Below are 23,130 nucleotides of genomic sequence, written 5' to 3'. Positions count from 1 at the left end.
CCCTATGTATAGCGAAAAAAATAAGTCAGACGCTCCAGAACTTTTGAACTGCCGAGGTATAGTAAAGACAGTAGCAGTGGGAAGGAAGACAAAAGAAGACAGTGTTGAGGCAGCTGGGACTCCACTTTTCTCTCAGAATTTTAGAGGAACGTGATCTTTTTGTGGTCCGACAGGAGCATTTTCCCGCTTCTAACTTTGTCTCCAATTTCGAGAACTTTTGTCTTTATACCAGTTTATTGTCTGAAATTTACCTGAAATATTTATACATGTAAAATATAATCGGTGGTACTAAAACGTTTTCTTTGTTTCGAGTGGGGGGTGTCATGAGCCTATACGCCTGATATCTCACGTGTATGCATGTCTGCCGTATAATTTGCATGAGCATATGACGAGGCATTATACGTAGCTATTTCAACTGGCACCGATATCTCATTGGTTGGCGGTAAGAGCCAATGAGACGTACCTGCTTGTAGGTAGATCTTTGAACGCTTCGTATGATTTTCGCGGGACCCATCTTGGTGTGTGGTGCTTTTATGAATTCATCGTCGCAAGGTACACTATGGATAATGTTGAACGGACTCGTGGTGTGGCAGGCTTGTGTGAAGTGTGTGGAACAAATTTTAATACAAGAAAAAGCTTGTACCGACATATGAGGATGAAGCATCGCAAGAATATTTATGTACAGCCTAGGAAAGAAATATGTAATATCTGCGACAAGTTGGTAACAGACGTAAACAAACACATGAAGAGACACAATTTCGCGTCTGGAAAGGTAGGAGGCAAGTTGGTTACCTCTCTGTCACCATATGAGTGCTGCGTGAATCTTAATGTAACTGCAAGCAGATGGCTGGTTCATAGTGAAGCGTGCTATATTGGCGAAGCGTGCTATATTGGCGAAAACGTTATGGAGAGATCACCAGTGTGATATCGGGGATGCGGCCTTTCCTCTAAATTTTTAAGTAGTTTCATGAAGCACAAATAACTTATTTTAGATATTTAAGTAATGCAGGGCCTAGTTTCTCACCGCGGCTTCACTGTGTTGTTCCACATCCCTGAAGGTTCTCCTTCATAATTGGCAGTATGAAACATGATGGACGAATAAGTGCATTAATTGTGCTTACACGTTCTTTTTCCGTTGCAGTACGCTATTAAGATATTAAGCAAAAACCTGTTTTTTTTTTGTTATTTAGATGACATGTACCGAGTGCAATACATTTAGATGCTCTCGGAGGCAAGAACTGATACACCATTTGGAGTGTGTTCACCAACAGAAAATGGAGTGCAAGGAAATGACATTTAATTCTGTGGAAGGTGAGGAAACAAAAGTATAGTTTATTATTTGTATTTGCCAGATAACTGATGTTGTACATTGTTTGTATATGTAGGACTTTCCAGTGAGTTTATGATATGATTTAGTATTTATTAGTGTTCATGTTGAGTGTCATTTATGTAAATATAGGTAAGAAAGTATCATAGGGTAATCAATGATTGGCAATATATCTTCAGTGTATAACTTAAAACTACTCTAAACTGTTGGACTTGTTAAGTTGTTAATCTGGATTTGCCCCAGCATGCTACATGTTTCTAAATCTTGGTGGTGGTGACAGGCTGATCTGTAGTGTAGCCCTAGGCTTAGTTTGGAATGTTGGCATAAAGCAGTCTGACATTGATTGTATGTACATACCACAACCATTTTTAGATTCTTATGACACATGAGTAGGAGAGACTGTCTCCATTACCATTATTTCACAGGCACCTTGCTTATAATAATTATTAGAGAGCTGCTAATATGTTTTGATCTTACTCAGTGTTATCTTGTGTATTTCAACTAAATTATTTCCTCAGAATAACACACAAATGCTGTACTTAAGTTTGTATTACTTATGCATTGTAATTTTATTTTCAGAGTTCTTTCTGTGGAAGGAACAGATGGAAGCTGAAGAGAAGGTTTCCTTCATAAGACCAAGGGGAAAACAGAAATGTGATTATTTTGTTTGCCACCGTTCTGGATATGTTGACAAAACAGCTTCAGGCAGAAGGTTAAGGGAACCTTCAATCAAAATTGGCGGCACGTGCCCTGCCTGTTTGGTAGTAAAAAATGTGTCATCTAACATGGTTAATGTCAAGTTCTACAGGACACACACAGGACACAGTCTCTCTGTGGGTAGCCTACATCTGACCACAGCTGACAGGGCAATGGTTGCTGAATTAATTGCACAAGGTGTTCCTGATACTACAATTTTGAAGAAAGTGAGAGAGAGCATTCAAGTTGGACTCTTCAGAAGAGTTCATCTTTTAAGCAAACAAGATATTAGAAATATTAGGAAAGAATACAAGCTGGACGATAGTAGTGCACACCAAGATGATGCAACCAGTGTTGATCTGTGGGTGAGACAACAAGAGCGCCTAGGGAAAGATTCCCCGGTGATTTATTACAAAGCCCAAGGCACTGAGGATAATGGAAACAAATTATCAGAAAGTGACTTTATGATAGTCCTTATGACTGAGTATCAGCAGAAAATGGCAAAAAAATTCTGTGCGGAAAAAGTTTTGATAGACAGCACACATGGCACTAATAAGTATAAATTTTATCTGACCACACTGTTGACCGTGGATGAATTGGTGCTGGATGTCCAGTTTCTTATTGCCTCAGTACACATACTGACACAAGGTCCATGCAAGTTTTCTTTGAGCAGATTAAAAAATGTATTGGAAACATCAAAACAAAGGTAAGAAGACAGTTTCGTTAGAGAATGTTTGATCCACTGCTTGCTGAAAATAACTATAGCATTAACATGTGTGTTTGATTTTTATAGGTATTCATGTCTGATGACTGTGACTGCTACTACAGTGCCTGGAGTGTAGTTATGGGCCATAGTGAACATAGGTTGTTATGTACCTGGCACGTTGATCGGGCATGGAGACGGAATATATGTGCAAAAGTAAATGGGAATGCAATGCTGAAGAGTACTGTATACAAAGCTCTGAAAACTTTGCACTTACAGACAGATAGAGAGAAATTCTCAGAGCTGCTGGATGGCTTTCTTACTTGGTGTGCAGAGGAGGAAGGAACTGAGGAGTTTGGCAAGTACTTTAAAGATAGATATTCATGGAGGGCACATATGTGGGCATACAGCTACAGAATTGGACTTGGCCTTAATACAAATATGTTCTTAGAAGCAAACCATAAAACTCTTAAATACTCATACTTACTGAAGAAAATAAATAACAGAGTAGATAAATGTATCCAGGCCCTGTTGCACAGAACGAGGGACTCACTTTTTCAAAGATTAATAAGGCTTTGTAAGGGGACAGAGAGAACTACACGCAGTGCTGAAATAAGTAAGAGTCACAGAAGAGGTTGTGGTATCAATAAGGAACTGATACACTGTGTTGAAGATGGCACATGGCATGTATACACCGTTTCTGATCGGCCCCCATATACTGTCACCTATACAGAGAACTCTTGCACTGCATGCCCATTGTCCTGTACTGAGTGCAAGGTATGTACACTTATTTTCAACAGTTAAATTCCTAGGTGTAACAACCATTTGTGCCAATTTAAGAGATGTTAATCCACATGTGTGTATTATGTATTATTTTGTATTTCTTTTCAGATCTGTGTGCACAGTTGTGTGTGTTCTTGCACAGACAATTTGATCAAGGGTAACCTCTGTGAACACATTCATGCAGTGGAAATCAGTAAAGGAACTGTAAAGCTCCCTATGCAAGACAGGTTCTGCAGAGAGTCATCTGTGCAGGAGTTAACACAAATAGTTGCTCAGCAGACTTCAGGTGCTGGCAGCACTGTTGACTACAGAGCTGCTTTGGAAGACAGGCTGACTATTGTGCAACAATTAGCAAGAAGTGCTAACAGTGAAACTGCTGGCTCTCTCCTTGTGTCATTTGATAAATTAATTAAAGAAATGAGGGCAGGCATTGCATCGCAAAAAGAACTCGTTGGTCCACATTTTCCAGTAACTTCAGCTCCACCAAATGAGACATGCAGGATTCAGAGACAGTTCCAACCAGTAAGGAAGACATGTGAAAAGAAGGAACATTCATTTGCAACACCATCCTGTGCAGAAATTGAGACGATTATACAAGACCTCTTGGGAAGTGGAAACAGTAGCTGAGACCATGTATATGCAAAAGACAAGTAAGGAAACCATCCAGTAGCTCTGAGATTTTTTTTTGTGTGCTTGGATGTGCAGGTTTTTCAGCACAGTGTACACAGTACTCTTCAACATTGAATTGCCATTTATGTTTTGCGCATGTCCTCTGACTCCACTTCTGGCCAGCATGCAAGGCACACAACCTGTGGTCAGTATAAACCACAACTACACTCTCCTGGAATTGTAGTAGCTGTCACAATCACCAAACTGTATTGATAAAAGCTTTGATGATGAGACTGTCGTCTTGTGTTTGGTGTTTCTAGTAAACTTTTGTATCTGATCTAAGAAAAACCTGCATAGACGACACTTAGTGTGTGTGTAGTGAGGCAGTAAATAACGGGATCTTGCACCTGATTCATCCACAGTCAACAGTGGTGTTACACAGCACATTTACACTAATAGGTATAATTTCTTCTCAAGATTGTAGCATTAGAACACCATATGCAATTAACTCGGGAAAATTTGCTCTTTCAGCTGTAGGCTACCAACAGAGAGATTGTGCTTTGTGCATGCTATATAGAACTTTACACTAACCATGCCATATTACATCCTGTAAAACTATGAAAGAGGCACCACAGCTGTGACCATATTCTGAATGGGATTGCCCTTTACCTTTTGACTGAGCTGCTCATTACATTACATTAAATTAATACTTATTCCATAGTTCATGAATACTACATTTAATAGTGGAATGTTATTGTTACACAGTTTTTTTTTACAATTACTACTTCATATGCAAAAATCATAACTAAAAATTCAAATGTTGTTTGGCTATCAGACTTTTAATGCTATTAGGTAAATGAACAAAGATTTTTGTGGCAGTGTAATTCACCCCTTTTCATCCCAAAGTCAGATATAACCCACAATAGTGAAGATCATACTTTATTTTACTGTTATAGCTATGCACTTTGCTGTTATTTTTGAATTGGGATGAATTATTAACAACAAAAAAGTTCATAAGTGAATATTTGTTTAGTGAAGGTTCTGTGAATATCCTGAGTTCCTTAAATAAAGGTCTGCAAGCTGATCTTAGATGGATTGCAGGCATTATTCTGATTTGCACTTATGTGCGATGAATACTTTCTCTCTTAATGATGAATTACCGCAAAATGTGACAGCATATGAAAGCAGTGAATGAAAATAGGCATAGTAAGCTAATTTACTGGTATGCTTACCACCAAAATTTGCAATAACCCTAATAGCATAAGTTCGTAGCCTAAAAACGAGTTACCCCCCCCGCAAGTTTGTGCCTGCTTCCCCCCCCCCCCCCCCCCCCCCCCCCCCCCCCCCTCAAGATTTTGCTTTTCACCCCTTTGCTATTCAGATGCTGGCCATGCCTTGTAAAGTCCCACCTACCAATGCATCAACAGGAACGAAACCTATGCCTGACTAAGTAGTTGCCTGAAGCAGATGATCTAGCTGTGTATTGACCCTCCTGACGGAGCTGTTCAGTTGGGCCATCATACTGCATATAAGCAGGAACCAAGTCAACATTAGTATCATTCATTGCAGATGGTATTGGTACCTGTCATCTAATTTTTCCACAAGGTCTGGCCCATGCCTCTCCCATAGCTGCTAGTTAGCAGGACTTTCCTCCTATGTTCTACTATTTTTATTTATTTATTTTTGAAACAGTTGGTTTCCTGGTGAAAGTGTTCATATCTCCTCTGTCCAGATTTATTTGTAAGGATTTCTGTTAACTATGTAATTTTATTATGAAATATAAAAAAAAACAGTTTCTTAACTGATTATTCTTGTTGTATTGGGATTGGCTGACAGTAAAGCTTTTGTTTTTCACAATGAGTTACAGAGAAAGAATGATGATGTATAGGATCTCATAAGATAAATCACTAAGTAATCCTGTCACATAAGTAGAATAGTGTTTAACTTAAGGAATGTAAATGTCACCTAGAAGCATTGTCATATCCTTTATTTCCAGTTGAGTACAAAGATAAATTACCCACTATTTCCAAATGTTACACATCTTTTTGTTGAATTGTACATATGTTCTTGTCTTGTTGTATATGTCTGTTCAAGGTTTTTCCTTTAGCTGGTGTCTGTCTATAATAATGTGGGTTCATGTAAAACATGATGGTTGTCATATATTTATACTCTTTTTGATTTTTGGTAATGACTGGTGTAATGTTTCCCTCTGTTTCTTAAGATATGTTTTCTTATGTTTATGAAAGATTTCAAGCATTTTTGTTACTTCTGTATGTAATGGAAATGTGTCCTGAAGAGACTTAATAATCAAATAAAATATTTTTTATATCATTTAATGTGTTTTATTGATCCTTGGATGATAAGATTGTTACCTTAGTGATAGCAGCATAGTTGCAGATCGGTGATGTGAACCAAGTAGACTATAATCTCAATGTTGGTATGGACTATCTTTGGTGCCAGTAAGTAAATTCTTTCAGAACTTAGTTTAATACAGGTGCTAAGTGTTCAACTTCTACTCCTGTGTTTCAAACCTTAACTAACTGTGTCAATGTTTATTTCATTCACCTGCACATGAACACAAAATGGAAGATAAACTGTTAAGAACTGAGCAACTGAAATGTAACGGAACAGCTATTCAGAACTTTCTGAACAACATTTCTTGCACACAGTTGTATCGATTTTGGTCACTTCAGACCACCTTCAAGATTATGTACATCTGATCATGTTATTCAGAGGCATCTGTAACATTCACTGACAGGAAATGGAATCAGTTGTAATTAGTTATACATGGAGATTAATTGGACATTACAGTTGCTTTTGAATACATTCTGAATAACATGGTGTACATCTAATGTGTTATAACCTTAACAATCGTCTGTAGCAAGCAAAATTGGTTGTAATGAATAAATTCATATAGCTGTGGGCAAGAAATGTTATTTCAATGTAATGTAACAGTTAATGTCTGTCACAAACCCAGGCTAATGCTACTGCAATTGTAAATCTCAAATGCATGTAGTAATCAAAATTTGAATTAGTTACATGGTTGAATTCTTGGGGTGGTGGTCCGTAGTAATTTGCTGACACTGCAATTCTGCTACAGAATGTTCAGAACAATGTTGGGAAGATAATTTTTCCCCGCAGAGCATTTGACAAATCTGGTCTTAAGTTCTTGTTATCTCCTTCTTATTGAAAGAAAAATTTATTGTATCTTGAAAATAACTACAATTATAAAGGTCTGCAATGTTTGAGGCATAAAGGACAATGAATGGTAACAACGTAGGTTGAAAGATCATATTGTAAGAGTAGTTCACCAAAGTAAAGAATACGTTAGCTCAAAAAATGTCTTGATCATTACGTACTCTTTGAAAGAATCTACGACCTAGTTCTCTGAACATGTGCCCTCTTGCAGCTACAGCATGCACAATTCATTTCAACAAGTGATTATCCAAAGAAGCTAATTGCTTTGAAAAGTACCAAAATGTGACATGAGCGTTACTTAAAAATATTCCTGCCCCTGTTTCATTACAGGTAAAAGCATTTTGTGAACTTCAAGGTTGTATGTAACTCCGCCTGTCACTACCAATTCATCTTCACTCAAACTTACAATGGTTACGGAGAAAATGCATTTTTTTTTTGTAGAAACTCTAATGTTCACTTCCATGAATATCGAAGCTGTGCAGTTTCAACAAACTGATAACTGTATATATCATAACTACAATCAAATTTCAAAAGCAATGCATTGTAGGTGTGAACTATAATGAAATGTCCCACAGGTTATAACAAACACTTGACCTGCAGCCTTCCTTTCATTTTGTAGTATGAGTGATGCCTATAAAACTGTATTAACTATGAATTTCCAGACTGTACTAATTGTAAGATCATAGTGAGCAGCAGGAAATTCTTTGGTGTTAGCTGTTTCCAAAAATTGTACAAGTATGCTGCAATACTGATCTCACTGTTACTATATAGGGCATCCAACTTTGCTTTTAACAGCTTACTTTGTGCAGTAAGAAATGCAGGTGGATGCACTGTATAAAAGTCTTACTTGTACGGACTGAAAACAATGTAACATTCGCCTTCCTTGTTCAGACTCAAAAATTGTTTTTGCGACAAGAGAAAAGTGATACAGTGATTAATTCAAGGAGGAGAGCCTTTCAAAATATTTCTGCTGTCACATCCTAACTTACTTGGTATGACAAGCACGAGTACATACTTTCGCACTGTGCACATAATGAATATCCGATCATCCTGCTTCCACAATGGGTTACTTTGTTCTCAGATGCTGACATGTTGATTAGATTGAAAATTAATATCACATCTCTAGTATGTATTGATACGACTTAAGCAAGCAGTGGAAAATTTTAATACTGTCAAGAAATGTCCTATCACTTACTGCACCGCTCTTTCCAATTACTTCCAGGGATCAGGTTGGCAGATGTAATGTATCCAAACTAGTTTGTTATGTATGCAGCATTCTTAAAAATTTTCATTGAAATCAGCTTTTATCTTTTTTCCACATGGCAAAGTGTATTTGAGGACATTGCTGTTAACACTTTTTTCACTATCAGTTGGAAGGGAATAGAAAGTGTCCACCTCCTGCACAAATTTTCATACCTCTATAGGCTAATGTGCTCATCATGAAACAGAGCTCTTGTTTCAGAACAGAGACTGAGCAAATGGTCTATCACTCTAAATGTACAGTTTTGTTACAAAGTGGCAAAACCCATTAGCAGTCATAGTGAGAGAAAATACATGTTTGCAGATGAAATACGTGAAGTGAGTAACATGTAAATATTATTTTCTAAACATCCACAATTATCATCTTAGCAGAAAGCAACCCTTTTCAGTTAATTTGAAAACTGTAGACACCAGCTGTGGCTCTGTCACTGATGACAAAGTTATCATATCACTAATTTTTAGAGCCTTTAGATATTGGGAATACACAGTCCTGGAAAGGTGAGTACTCTCAATACAAAATTTTCAACAAATTTCAGTTTGTTGACTCACTGCTTGGCAAGTTCGAGACCTCTAATATGTAAGCAGGTGAGATAACATGGTATCCTGAGACACTATTATGGCGGAGTAGCCTATATCACCTTTGTGTTTTGTGGAATTCACCTCAAAATTGCAGTTTTTTGCCTAAAGTTTACAGTGGGCCGCCCATGTGCAGATGTTGGCAACACCCATGCATGTATGATGAAGAGCGAATGTGTTCTTACTTTTGACAAAATCTGATCACTTATCTTCCCCCACTCATGTTTTAATTTGAGGAAAAAAAAAAAAATCATATGAAACGTTGATTCACAAATCAGCTGTTCCGCAGTCTTAAATTTCCCCAAAAGCCCTTTGTAAAGTTTTACCATTTTTTTCGTATCCCTCTGCACACCATTAATGTCTCTAACTTTCAAATGACAGTCTCTCAGTGAAAAAACACATATTGCTTTTCAATTTTGCACTTCTGGAGGAAGAGTGTCACCAGTTTTATGTGAAGGCCTAATTTAGAAAACATATACGGATCTGAATTTTATGGAGTATGAGGAACCCCTATGCAGAAAAATGTCAAATTCCTGTATGGATTTAAAGTTGTGGAGAAGTAAATGTGCTAAATTACTGTTGACAGTTTCAATGTAAAGCTTTCTGGATGGCAACACACAATTTGTGTTCGCAAACAAATAGCAGATGATTGTTTGCCACTGAAGAAAGCAGTCTAAAACTCATTAACAGCCTGCAAATTAATCATTAGGTCTACCCTGATTAACTCTCAACGAACAGAAATTCCAAATTGCATCACCTACTTGACAAGCACGCAATACATGCTAGCCTATATACTTTTCCACACTTCACTGTTCAGGATAACAGCCTACTCTGCAGTTGGCCAATAACACAAGACAACCACTTTTGATTGACCAATGCTGGCAGTATCACCTACAGCAACTACTGTTCTAGGAACTTCTGTCTTATTATGATTCTACGAAACCAATCACTGATCATTTAAAAAAATGCTTATCTGTGATTCGATCATGTAACGCTGCTTTTGAAGCGATAAAACAGGTTGAGACGGGCAGCTGCTTAGGGAAGAAAATGCTTAACGCTACGTATTAAGACTTCCGAAACAGCAACTGATAGTTCCCTGAACGTTGAAATACGTTTTGTCAAGAATGTTGCCCCAGGTAAATTTAAACCACAAAATTGACCTAATCTTTCCCCAGGTGCTAAAAAATATTCTTCAGCATTTCAAAATGAATGAATTATTCTAAGGTCATTATCCATGTAAAGCATTCACAAAAACTGCACATCGGAAACAACTGCTATAAACTTAAAAGGCCATGACATAGATCAGTTAGGAAATGACACGACGCTGAAATCAGATGATCCAAAATTAGTATACACAACATTTTTATTTCATTCCACATGTTAATATCGTAAAAAATGCAAAACACAAAATGTGACATTTTTCGACATTAAAGATGGGAGGGATATTAACTGACCCATGATTTCAAATCAAATATCTTCACTTCGTAAATTTTCGATGTACGTCCATTTAATGCTCTCAGTTACGAAAGGCACAACAATTACACACTTCAAGATGGCTCCCCCCCTGCCCCTCAGAAATCATAAATGAAGTAGATGTTCAAAGATCTACCTACAAGCAGGTACGTCTCATTGGCCCGTACCGCCAACCAATGAGATATCGGTGCCAGTTGCAATAGCTACGTATAATGCCTCGTGAGCATATGTACAGTCACAGATGCTGTCATAGATGCTGTTCTTTCAAAATTGAAGCAGTTGTTTAGCCTTATCTCTGAGCTCACAGCTGTGTGTCAAAAGCTTTGTGACTTTTACCTACGTCTGCTTGGAGGGGGTGTGTACTTAAGACAGTGTTTTCTCACCTGACAGAAGCTGCAAATGAGTTTTGTCATGTAAGTTACAGCCGCGAGATATATTAAGAAAATAGCGTAGAAACTAAGTAAGTCATTTATGGTCCACAGATGCATTTTGTTACCTTGGATTTGTTTTGGAGGATGTGGGTTTAGTGGCCTTGCCATTTTTAGAGCTTATAGCATATTGCGATGAGATATGTTTATGTCTTTGAAACTGTTTGCGTAACTGGAGTTTCTTATCAACATATGTTAACGTTTGTGTATTTAAACCTCCCCTAAGTTTTGAAATTGGGCAATTGTTAGTTTCCTGTTGTAGTTTATTTCTAATATACAGTCAGAGTTATCTTAAGAGACAATTGAATATGACGTATCATTGAATTGATAGTACCACCACGACGTCATAGCGATTACTTGGGCACTAATCATAATACTCCTTTTGATAACTTGCACAACCAGAAATATACATCGCAGGATTAACTCTTCTTGAATTTTACCGGCTGAATTGAGATAGGGTTAAAACAGTGGACTTGCATTCGAAAGGATGACGGTCCATACCGCATTGCACCCATGCAGACACAAGTTGATTCCTACCTTTTCTACGTTGGATCACCCAGAATTTTAAATGTTTCTTCTTAATCGCTTAACTTTGCTCGTTACTGCAGTTTGTTGTTTTCCTCTTTATGTTGCCGTATATCGTTTTATCTTGTACCATATGTTTGCGCTTTGAGCCTCCTTGTTAATGCGTGTTGCATTACCTGCAGCAATTACGTAGATTCTTGATTCACATCTGCTCGTTTTTGGGTAAATTATTGTTTTTTGGTATTTGTTTTTGTGCCCTCTGGCCATGTGTTAGTGAGGAAATTATAATTCACAGATGTTGCGATATTAATGGTAATTGTCATGGCTGTAGGCTGGCTCCTCATACGAAATTTTGTCATAGTTTTCATTTAGAATGGATAAATGCACTTGATACGAAATGTTAATGTAGTATTGTTCAGGGTCATTGTGACAGCTGATTCTCCACAGTACTTGGAATAAGTGGCTAGAAATGTAACACAAACTTATAATACAAATATTCTGATGAAGAACCTAAAAATGACGTTCTTAACTACCGCTGTGTAAACCACTTGTACAGGCTAACAAAAGGTTTTAGTATCCTGACAGATGTGCACACACACTTTGACAATGAGCAGGCTCGTAGTTAAAATAATGAGTACGGAAAGAGGAATAGAACCAGTGAATTACTGAACCTGCTCATATCACAAATTTGCTTTAATTAAAGAAATTACATCAAAGTCTGTAGCCTTTTGTACTGTAGACTGGGCAAAGAATAAAACACAAAGTTCGTAAGTTTTTCTTTCTTCTTGAATAGAAGGTAGTTGTCAGTGTCTCTTTATATTCAGTGGTAGCTTATTATAAACCATTTTTTGCGGACTTGATGACTTCTTTTTGCACTATATTGAGAGTTGTTGACTCTATGTGAAGGCTTTACATGTATTTTTTTGTCTTGATTGTGTATGTCACACTTTTGGAGAGTTTTTTTTTTTGTTATTGATTAGTAATATCTAGATATACTCGTGAACCACCTTGCAACTCTGCTGGTCTGTTTAACAACAGGAACCAAATAAATAGTGATTGCTGGTGGCTTTAATGTACAGTTTGTGCCTTAACTTCCCAACTAGGGTAGCTAATTGCTCACAAGCAGCCATTGGTAATATATTTATAGAAAAGTCTAATGAGCACAGTTATATTACAAAACCAGTTATCAATGGCTTCTCAGACATGCAGTTACTTTTGCTAAATATTAGTACTGAAAAGGAGATAAAATAGGGATTCAAGAGGGTAGTCAGTAAGCCAAAAATTTAGAATATACCTCAAAGATATACAGTGGTTTATACAGTGGTCATGGCATGAATGAAAAATACAACACTTTTATTACTGAAGTACTTACTTTATTCGAGTACTGTTTTCTCCCAAAACTAACTCAGATTAGACCAAAGTGTACAAAGAGGCCATGTAGTACCCAAGGAACAAAAGTACCTTGTAAAACAAAAAGGACTTTGTATCTGTCAGACAAACAGCTCTGATGTTGAAGCCATAACACATTACAAGACATGCACGAGAAAAGATAATCACAGTAAATAACTAAATAAACTCGATATGGGATATAGTCGAGGAGGAGAATGCTAGAACCAGACATGTGTACAATGTTGTGAAACTTTTTGATAAGCATTTCATAACTGTTATGGAAAGGATAGGGTTTCTAGGTTCCACTGTTGTGGAGTAGCTCAGACAAGTCACTGGGTGAGGTGGCACAGTGGCTGGCATACTGGATTCTCCTTTGGCGGACAAAGGTTCAAGCCTGCGTCTGGCCATCCAGCTTTAAGTTTCCCGTGATCCCCTAAACCGCTTCAGGAAAATGCCAGGATGGTACCTTTGAAAGCGTGTAGCTGACTTCCTTCCCCATCCTTCCCTATCAGATGGGACCGATGCCGTCGCTGTTTGGTCTCCTCTCCAAACTCAACCAACCAACCAGTCAGACAAGTCATACATAACTTCACAAATATGACTATGAACCTCACTACTCAGTAGAAGTAATGTCCATTTCAAAATCATGAAAATCAAAACATTTTAGTGGTTATGGTCAAATATTAACAAAGTTAAGGACTGTGCCTCTGTGTTTAGTAACATATTAAGCTACCTGTGTAACCAGTATTTTATTGGCAGAACATTTCCTGAATGGTTGGAGTGTGCAGAAGTTAAGCCATTGTTTAATAAAGGAATAAAGAAATACCATCAAATTTCTATCCAATTTCAATTTCTCCAGTATTCTCAAAAATTTAGAAAGAGTGATACACAATTGGCTTCTTAATCATTTGACAGCAAATAACGAACTGTGAAAGACGCATTTGGCATTTCTAAAGTGTTTTGATATTGAGAAGCCTTTTTACACATACAGCGAAAATTACACAATTCATTAGATGATAAGTAAATATTATTGGCATATTTTATCTGTCAAAGGCACCTGACTGCGTAAATCACAATATCCTTTCAGGTAAATTAGGACATTGTGGTGTAAGAGGAAATGCTGCAGAATGATTCCAGTCCTAAAGTCTGACAAGAAACAAGGGATGTCATTAGAAAAGAGACATGTATTAAACTATTGGACACCATCCCAACTGGGAGTAATGACATGTGGTGTCCCAAAAGGTTACATTTTAGGGCACTTAATTTTTCTTTTGTATGTTGATGACCTTGCATCAGTAACATTATCAGATTGCAAAGTTATTTTGTTGGCAGATGATACAATCATTGCAATAAACAGCAAATCAAGTGTATTCTTACTGTTAGAAAGATCTGTTAACAAAATTTTCATAGCCTGTAGTACATGGTCCAGTCACACTTATGTGACCACCACTTATGTTGGATGTCAATGTGCAATAAACTCAGATAGAAGATGGCAGCATTAGCAGTGGAGAGTATATAAAGCATGTTTGGAGGGGAGGGGGCGACATGAAAAACAGTGCAGTCACCATAATGCAGAAACAGAGCGATTTATCTTACGTCCTAGAGGGCGTGATCATTGGCTTTGGGGCCAGGGATGGAAATATTTCCAAAATGGCTAAGTTTGTAAACTGGGTTGTGTGCTGCCATGGTTAAAGTATACTATGCTTGGTAAAATGGCAATATCCAAAACTGGCACTGAGGCAGCTGTAGTGCAGCCAGCCACTGTGGCCGAGCAGTTCTAGGCGCTTCAGTCTGGAATCGCGCGACCGATACAGTCACAGGTTTGAATCCTGCCTCGGGCATGGATGTGTGTGATGTCCTTAGGTTAGTAAGGTTTAAGTAGTTCTAAGTTTTAGGGGACTGATGACCTCAGATGTTAAGTCCCATAGTGCTCGGAGCCATTTGAGCAACTGTAGTGCACCATGAGCCAAAGATGACAGGATTGAATGACAGCTACAGCGATGTGTATGGTTGAATAGATGTGCAACCGCTGAGCAAGCAACCACCCAGATGAAGCAAAGAGCTACTGACAGTGCCTCCTCAATGACCATTCAGAAAACATTGCTGCGTATTGGTCTCTGCATTGAGTACTTGGTTGATTTACCCATGCTGACTGTTGTTTGGGAGTGACAGACTGGAATTTGTACACAAATACTGCAACTGGGAATCCATTGAGTGGCAATAGATGTATCACATTTTGTACTCCATCGGACAGATGGCAGACACCCTGTAGCAATTGTCAGAAGGGTCTTGGCCAGAGGAGGGTGCATTATGGTCTGAGGAATGTTTTTGTGACGTTCCCTTGGTGATCTTGTTGTTCTGGAAGGCACAATGGATCAACACAAAGTATGCACCCTTCTGTTGGGACCATGTCCATCCCTTGCATGCAGTTTTTTTCTCCTTGGCAGAACAGTGCAACGTGACACACAACTCACATTGTATGTGAGTAATTTGGCCATCAAAGTCCCCAGATTTAAACCCAATCAAGAATCTGTGGGACAAACTCAATCAGGATGTTCATGCCATGGATCCTCAACCAAGAAACCTACCGCAAGTGGCCACAACACTGGAGTTGGCGTGGCTCCAAATCCCTTTCAGTATCTTCCAGATCGTTGACTGTCTTTCTACACATCTCACAGCAGTTTGTGCTGAAAAAGTAGGGTATTCAGTCTGTTGACAGGTGGTCACATTAAAGTTGCCAGAACAATGACAACAGTGTAAATGGTTCCTAGCCCACTCTTTGTCACAAATTTTGAAAAAACACACTACATGCTATTCAGAACTTTCAGGGGGTTTCCCACCAGTGTGGGCTTGTAATATGATGACAAACAGATGTAGATAGTGTTAAATTCTTGGGATTACAGTTTGATGATAAATTCAACTGGGAGGAGTACACAACAGAATCAAACAAATCTCTGTTTGCAATACAAATGTTGCCAGGCATAGGGATATAAAAATGAAAAAGTTGCCATACTATGCTTACATTCATTCCATAATATCATACGGGATTATTTTTTGGGGTAACTCATCAAGCCAAACAAGTTTTCCTGATCCAAAAATGTAATAAGAAGTATTTGTGGTGTGAACTCAAGAATGATATGCTGTCTCCTGTTTAGGTAACCAGGAAATGCAGAATTGTAGAAAATGTTAACTCCCCTCCTCCCCCAACACTTGTAATTAGCATATATGGTTAAAAATTGCAAACCTCTCCAATATTTGTATAAAGTATGTCTAAGTGAAAGAAATTAAATGTAAGATACAATGTTTACACAATAATTTGTTGTAATGAATTTCATCAGTTCTTAAAAATCCAGATGTGTAACAGCACCTAGAAACTCATCAAAAAATTGAAATTGGTATCTGGGTAAAAGGTAATAGAGCTATTTGCCAACATACTAAGACCACAAATTATACATTAAAAACACACATTTTTGAGAGATCATCCTTCATGCTCACCTGAAAAAAAGCAAAAATTGATGAACATGTTGAATTAAACCAAAAACATTACATCAGCTAAGTAGTTAAAGCATATACATAAATGCAGACTTCTGCTTAATGACAGACTTTGGTACCGATGCTGTTATTGTTTAATGCTTTTCCTATGAGCCGCACTTCACATGCTCACCATCATTTAAGTGTTATTTTAGGCTTGATGAGAGAAATGCTCTACACAGTGTAAATCATAGCTTTGAAAGACAGCTCAGGTGCTACAGTTGCTCTTCATGGCCTCTTTCACTGCTGCCAGTCTTTACAATCTACAGTGTATGGTGTGTGTCGTGCAAAGTATATACATGAGTAGCGTATGTTGTTGTTGCAACTGTATCATGTCAGATTTGAACATGAAAGCCTTTAAGATGTGTTATCGCAAAACCCTTGTTCTATTCCTATGTGACATCTGTTATGACACATCATCTGCGTGAAAAGTATATTTTCAGCACTTCACAAAATGCTTTCACCTCTATCTGCACTCCCATTGCGTAAGGCTCATTACTCTCTCCACACATCCAGTATGTTAGTGCGGTGTGGTGGCTGCACTGGCTATTGGGTGACTTAAGAAGTCACCAGCCTATAAGAGTTCACTAGCCAGAGATGGGAGACATTTCCTCGATTATGACAGAACATACTCTTCGAGACTCAGTGCTTGAATTTAAAACGTTAATGATTGGTATTGTTGCTGAATACAGTACACCAGAAATATGTGCAAAAAGATGAGACTGAGTTATATGTAGCACAAGAAAAAGTGGTGGCAACGCTCCTTTGTCACATGTTGGCTCGGTCAGGAACACTTTGCAACAACTGTCTTGTTTTTCCATTACCACTGCAACCTAGCAATAGTTGTATTGTAACTGTACATTGAAGCTAAATGTTGCAAGTTGTGTTGGAAACACCAGTCGTGGATTATGTCAACATTTCCTCTTGTCTCCTCACTCCACAATGGCCTAAAATATTCCCTTAACTCCATCAGCACCCGTGGTGTGAACCACCTGTCTTTAGTGCCACTTATAACTTGTTACTTCTCATCAAACGTCGATTTCTTTTACCCATTCCACATCCATGATCATTTCATCTGGGATGTGTGGAAGGTACACTAGCATATTTATTTTTTGCTTTCAGTGCCTATTGTATATTCTTCTTTTGACATGTTCTACATCCTGAAGGATCCCCTCACTATGGATCAATTGGAATGAAAAGTATATCTGATATAATCTAATATTAACTTAAGAGTGTCAGTATCCCAAGTACAGGGTGTCTGCTTTGTAACACCACTGCACCACCAATAAATATGAGGAACATGAAAATAACTAACAAACCTCAGCATATTTTTGCAGCTTAAAAGCTTTCTCCAATTTCATAGCATTTCCACAATGTGTTATATTATATGAGACCAGAGTAGAAATTTGTGGACAGTGATTACACTATTTCCATCAATTTAGGGTGATATAGCTCTTAGTGCAAAGCATACTGAGCTTAGTCTTTTGGGATGTCGATCAATATGTTGATTTTATTTAATTACTTGTCCATTCATGTACCTAGAACTTTTATTATATGTGGAGTTTCATTAATTTACTGGCCATTTGTACCTATTTCAAGAGATTTTGGCTTGTTGTTTGCTGTCTGAAACTGCATTAGGTTTGTCCTTGAAAAGTTTGATAGACTACTTCCTGTGAACTATTTGTATATTTTGTGTGTTATTGTTCCAGTTGTAGTGTGCATAGAGCATTTCACACCCTTGATCAAGATACTTGTATCATCAGCAAACGTTACTATATTTACCTTATTTAGAGATGCTGGTAGGTAATTAATGTACACTAAGATGGGAAAGGGAAACGAGAGAAGTAAAAAGACTTTGGATGTGTGTTCAACAACTGGGTGGTCCAGCTGTTTAGTCACAGTTCGTCTGTGGCCATTCATGCAGACAGTTGGTTGTCATGCTCACATAGAATGTAGCTCAGTGGTTGCAGCTTAGATTGTAGACCATATGACTGCTTTCACAGCTAGCCATGCCTTTAATGGGATAGGTGATGCTTGTGACTGGACTGGAGCAGGTGGTGGTGGGAGGATGTACAGGACAGGTCTTGCATCTAGGGATATGAGTCATGAGGCAAGGGATTGGGAACATGGGTGGAGTATGGGATTGACGAGGTGGTTTCGGAATGATGGTGGGTGGGATATTCCTCTTTTCAAGGCACAAGAAGAGGTAGTCGAAACCCTGGCGAAGTGTGTGATTCAGTTGCTCCAGTCCTGAGTGGTACTGAGTCATGAGGGGAATGCTCCTTTGTGGTCAAGGGTGGGATGTTGGGAGGCGGTGGGTGAATGGAGACACAAGGCTTGGGAGACCCGTTCCTGTAAAAGACTGGGACGGAAATTTGGTCTGCGAAATTCTCAACAAGACCCTTGGTACATTTGGGAGGGACTCCCTGCCACTACAGATGCGACGGCCATGGGTGGCTAGGCTGTATGGAAGGGACTTATTGGTATTGAATGTGTAACAGCTGTCGAAGTGGAGGCATTGTTGGTAGTTTTGCTATGGCCGGGGGTACTGACATAGCAATCTTTGAGGTGAAGATCAACTTCAAGGAAGGTGGCTTGTTGGGTTGAGTAGGACCAGGTGAAGCTAATGGGGGAGATGATGTTGAGGTGTGATGAAGAGGGTGTTGGCCTCACCCTCAGTCCAGATAATGAAGATGTCATCAATGAATCTGAACCAGGTGAGGGGGTTTGGAATTCTGATCATTAGGAAAGATTCCCCTAGACAGCACATGAATTGATTGGCATAGGATGGTGTCATGTGAGTGCTCATTGTTGTACCAGATTTATTGGTAGTTGATGCCTTCAAAGGTGAAGTAATTGTGGGTGAGTATATTGTTGGTCAGGGTGACAAGGAAGGAGGTTGGTTGGTTGGTTTGGGGGATGGGACCACACAGTGAGGTCACCAATCCCATTGGATTAGGTAAGGAAGTCAGCTGTGCCCTTTCAAAGTAACCATTTTGAAGCAATTTAGGGAAATCACAAAAAACCTAAATCGGGATGGCCAGATGCAGGATTGAACCGTTGTCCTTGCAAATGTGAGTCCAGTGTGCTAACCACTGCGCCACATCGCTCAGTGAAGAATGAGGTTGTAGGTTTTGCCTTCATTGGGCACTTGGAAAGGTAGTATTCAATAATAGCAAAGCCATGTGCATTAGGGATGTCAGTGTAAAGGGAGGTGGTATCAGTAGTCATTAGCAGGCACTGTGTGGTAAAGGAACAGGAACTGTGGAGAATTGATGGAGGAAATGGTTCGTGTCTTCTGTATAGGAGGGTACATGTGTGCAATAGGCTGAAGCTGTTGGTCTATGAGAGCAGAATTTGCCTCAGTGGGGGCACAATAACCGGCCGCAATGGGGTGCCCTGCATGGTTGGGTATTGGGACAATTTTAGGAAAGTGTGGTTCATCTGTAAAGGAGACTGCATATAGGATGCTAGTGTGACCCATTTTTGACTACTGTTGGACTGTTTGGGATCCGCACTAAGTGAGATCAAAGGAAAGCATCAAAGTGAATCGGAGGTGGACAGCTGAATTTATCATCGGTAGGTTTGAACAACAAGCAAGTATTATGGAGATGATTTAGGAACTCAAATCAGAATTACTGGAAGGAGGCAACAATGTTTCCAAGGAGCACTATTGAGAAAAACTTACAGAATTGGCATTTGAGGCTGACCGCAGAGAGAGATTCTACTGCCACAACATGCCTTCATGAAAACACAATGAAGATAGGGTTAGAGTGATCGGGGCTCATGCAGAGATGGATGAATAGTCATTTTTCCATCTCTATTTTGGGAGTGGATCAGGAAAGGGAAATTATTTTAATAGTGGTACAGGATACCCTCCACCACGCACCATACAGTGGCTTGTGGAATATGTATGTAGATGTAGAAATGGACTATAAGAAGCGTCTAGAAAGTAGGAATGCAGCAGCGAGTGGTAGGGATAGGGGAAAGGATTAGAGAGAGAGAGAGAGAGAGAGAGAGACAGACTCAGGGGAGAGGTTCAGTGATGGGCTCAGGATTTGATGAGAGACTGGAGATCTTGTTGGATTAATGGAATGGGTCATTGTAGTAGGGTTTGTAGTTGGATGAATCTGACAGCTGGCAGAGTTCTTCCACCAGATAATCCCTATGTTTGAAAACAAGTGGTGAACCCTTTGTCAGCAGGTAGGATTATAAGCTCAGGGTCAGTTTTGAGGTGGTGAATTACAGTTATTCCTGCAGATGTAAGGTTGGTTTGCATGTTGCAGGATTTGGGGTCTGATGGTGAGGCAAGGTTTGAGGTAAAGAAATTCTGGAAAGGATTTGAGTCAGTGGATGTGTATCATAGTTGGAAGGAGGAGTGAACAAAGTAGGGTAGGATTTCTACAGAAACAGATCTCCTGTGCCATGTCTCCCCAATCACTCACCACCTCCCAAAGTCCAACCCTCCAGCCACAAAGGAGCACTCCTCTCATTACTCAGTGCCACCCAGGACTGGAGAAACTGAAGCAGGTGAAATGAGGAATTTCGTACTCACTAACCTTCCCACCCCTTTCACAGTGGTGTTCCACTACCCAGCAGGTCCACTGAACCTTTACAATACCCCCCCCCCCCCCCCCCCCTACAGGTCCGGGGGGAAAAATAGGCCTGAGGTATTCCTGCCTGTCATAAGATGCGACTAAAATGAGTCTCATATGTTTCAGCCCTTATGTGATAGTTCCCTATATGGTGTGACCTCCATTCTTCAAAATTTTTGTGAAGAGCAAGCCAATTGGGGAAGGGCATCTTACTGGTGCATCGTGCCCATCGTACCTTAAGATCTGTAGCCCACTTTCTCATCGTTGTGTTGCAGTCCCGCTCGTTCTCCATCTCTTGGGCGGGGGCACCTTCTTGGGTGCGTTTTCCACAGTGCGCTATGCAGTGTCACTTTCTGCGCTGATGATGACCATGGACTTGATTGCACCTGATATCTAGCATGGTAGAAAGTCCATTGTGGTGGGGCCACCATGTATCCTGTTGGTTGTAGCCCCCTGACAACACAGGGATCGCTCTGCTGATGCCTGTGCTGTCAACTCCCCACGTATGCCAAGGATTAAATTCCTGTCACCCTGGGGCATCGGGACTCCTGGCAATGGCCCACCTGCCAGGTGGCCTTTGCTGCGGCTGGGTGGCGCCTGTGGGGAGGGCCCACGGTCGGGATGGGTGGTATCAGGGCAGATGATGAGCAATAAAGTGTACCACGTCGTCACTTGCTGGTGATCAAACACCAGCAGTCTCTAAGCATTCCAAGTCTCAGTACAATGCAAAGAATCATGAACCTAAATGATTCCCCTTCTTGGCCACACCATGGGAGGAACGCCAGGCTAAGGATGGCAGCGAACCTTATTCACCTCGGTATCTCGTAAGTACGAGAACTGATGGGGACTCCTTTGTTTTGATGAAGCCACAGTTTTTTGTAAAGCATATAGAGGACAAGTTTGGGGAGGTGGAGGGCTTGTCCAAAATGCAGTCAGGGTCAGTGTTGCTAAAAACAACATCCTCTGCCCAGTCACGGATGTTACTCGCTTGTGGCAAGCTGGGGGATGTTTTCATTACCATCACGCCCCATAAGTGTTTAAATACGGACCAGGGTATTATATTCCACAGGGACCTTCTTTTGCAGTCTGACGACGAGCTGCGCACCAACTTAGAGCGACGAGGCATTTGTTTTGTCTGGCATGTCCATAAGGGTTGATGGATGATCAGGTTGCTACCGGTGCCTTCATCTTGGCCTTTGAGAGCGATCCATTGCCCGAGAAGGTCAAGGTGATGGTCTACCGCCATATATCCCTCCCCCTACGCGGTGCTTTAAGTGCTGCAAGTTTGGCCATGTGTCTTCCTGCTGTACTTCCAGTGTCACATGTCGAGATTCTGGACGTCCATCACATCCCAATACTCCATGTGCCCTGCCTTCCATCTGTGTTAACTGCAGAGAGCATCATTCCCCTTGCTCGCCAAACTGCAGGATTTTACAGCATGGAAGGAAAATCATGGAATACAAGACCCTGGACCAACTGAACTACACTGACGCTAAGAAGAAATTTGAGCATCTACATACTGTGGCTGACCTCCTCTTATGCTGCCGCTATGAGAACAGTTGTAGCCCCATCCGTTCTGTGAATTCCTGTGGGCCCTGTGAGCCAGAAGAAGACTGCATCTGCCTCCTTGATGGGGGGGGGGGGGGCAGCACTTCCTACCCTCTTGCTCCCACACGACCTACCTCGGGAGCACTGCCACCCCCCCCCCCCCTCCTCCCAACCATCAGGGACACCAGTCCCCACTTCTCAGCCAGAGAAGTGTAAGTCTTCTTTGGCACCTCTTGCTAGGAAGGGGTCCCTTGGACCACTCCCTTCCCAGGTTTCTGCTAGTGGGAAAGATGACTCCCACCAGTGGCTGAAGTGTCCAAAAGTAGCTGGTTGTAGGGCTTCACGATCATCCTCAGTCCTGGAGACTGAATCAGTCAGCCCTCCCAGCCAGAGAAATCCAAGGAGCAGCGAGAGAAATACAAAAAGTAGACCCCCAAGAACAAGGGACTTGCAGTGGCATCCACACCACCGCTACCCACAAACTTTGCT

General features: G+C 40.1%; 2 protein-coding genes across 2 annotated transcripts in view; both read left to right on the top strand.

Annotated features, from left to right (window-relative positions):
• Positions 1 to 427: 427 nt before the first annotated feature.
• LOC124775367 lies at positions 428 to 4,136 on the top strand. The gene is made up of 5 exons (XM_047250202.1): positions 428 to 772; positions 1,191 to 1,311; positions 1,907 to 2,652; positions 2,817 to 3,503; positions 3,618 to 4,136. Exons 1-5 carry the CDS (start codon positions 560 to 562, stop codon positions 4,134 to 4,136), a joined length of 2,286 nt encoding a protein of 761 aa, XP_047106158.1. The 5' UTR covers positions 428 to 559.
• Positions 4,137 to 10,901: 6,765 nt separating this feature from the next.
• LOC124777110 (calcium permeable stress-gated cation channel 1) overlaps positions 10,902 to 23,130 on the top strand; it is a 161,358-nt gene continuing 149,129 nt past the window's right edge. The window contains exon 1 of the mRNA XM_047252395.1: positions 10,902 to 11,038. The gene's annotated coding sequence lies outside the window, so the exon portion shown is untranslated. The remainder of the gene's footprint in view (positions 11,039 to 23,130) is intronic.

This window comes from Schistocerca piceifrons, chromosome 2, assembly GCF_021461385.2.
Source record: "Schistocerca piceifrons isolate TAMUIC-IGC-003096 chromosome 2, iqSchPice1.1, whole genome shotgun sequence".
In the NCBI taxonomy this organism is placed as follows: Eukaryota; Metazoa; Arthropoda; class Insecta; order Orthoptera; family Acrididae; genus Schistocerca; species Schistocerca piceifrons.
This window is presented reverse-complemented; position numbering and strand designations above follow the sequence as displayed.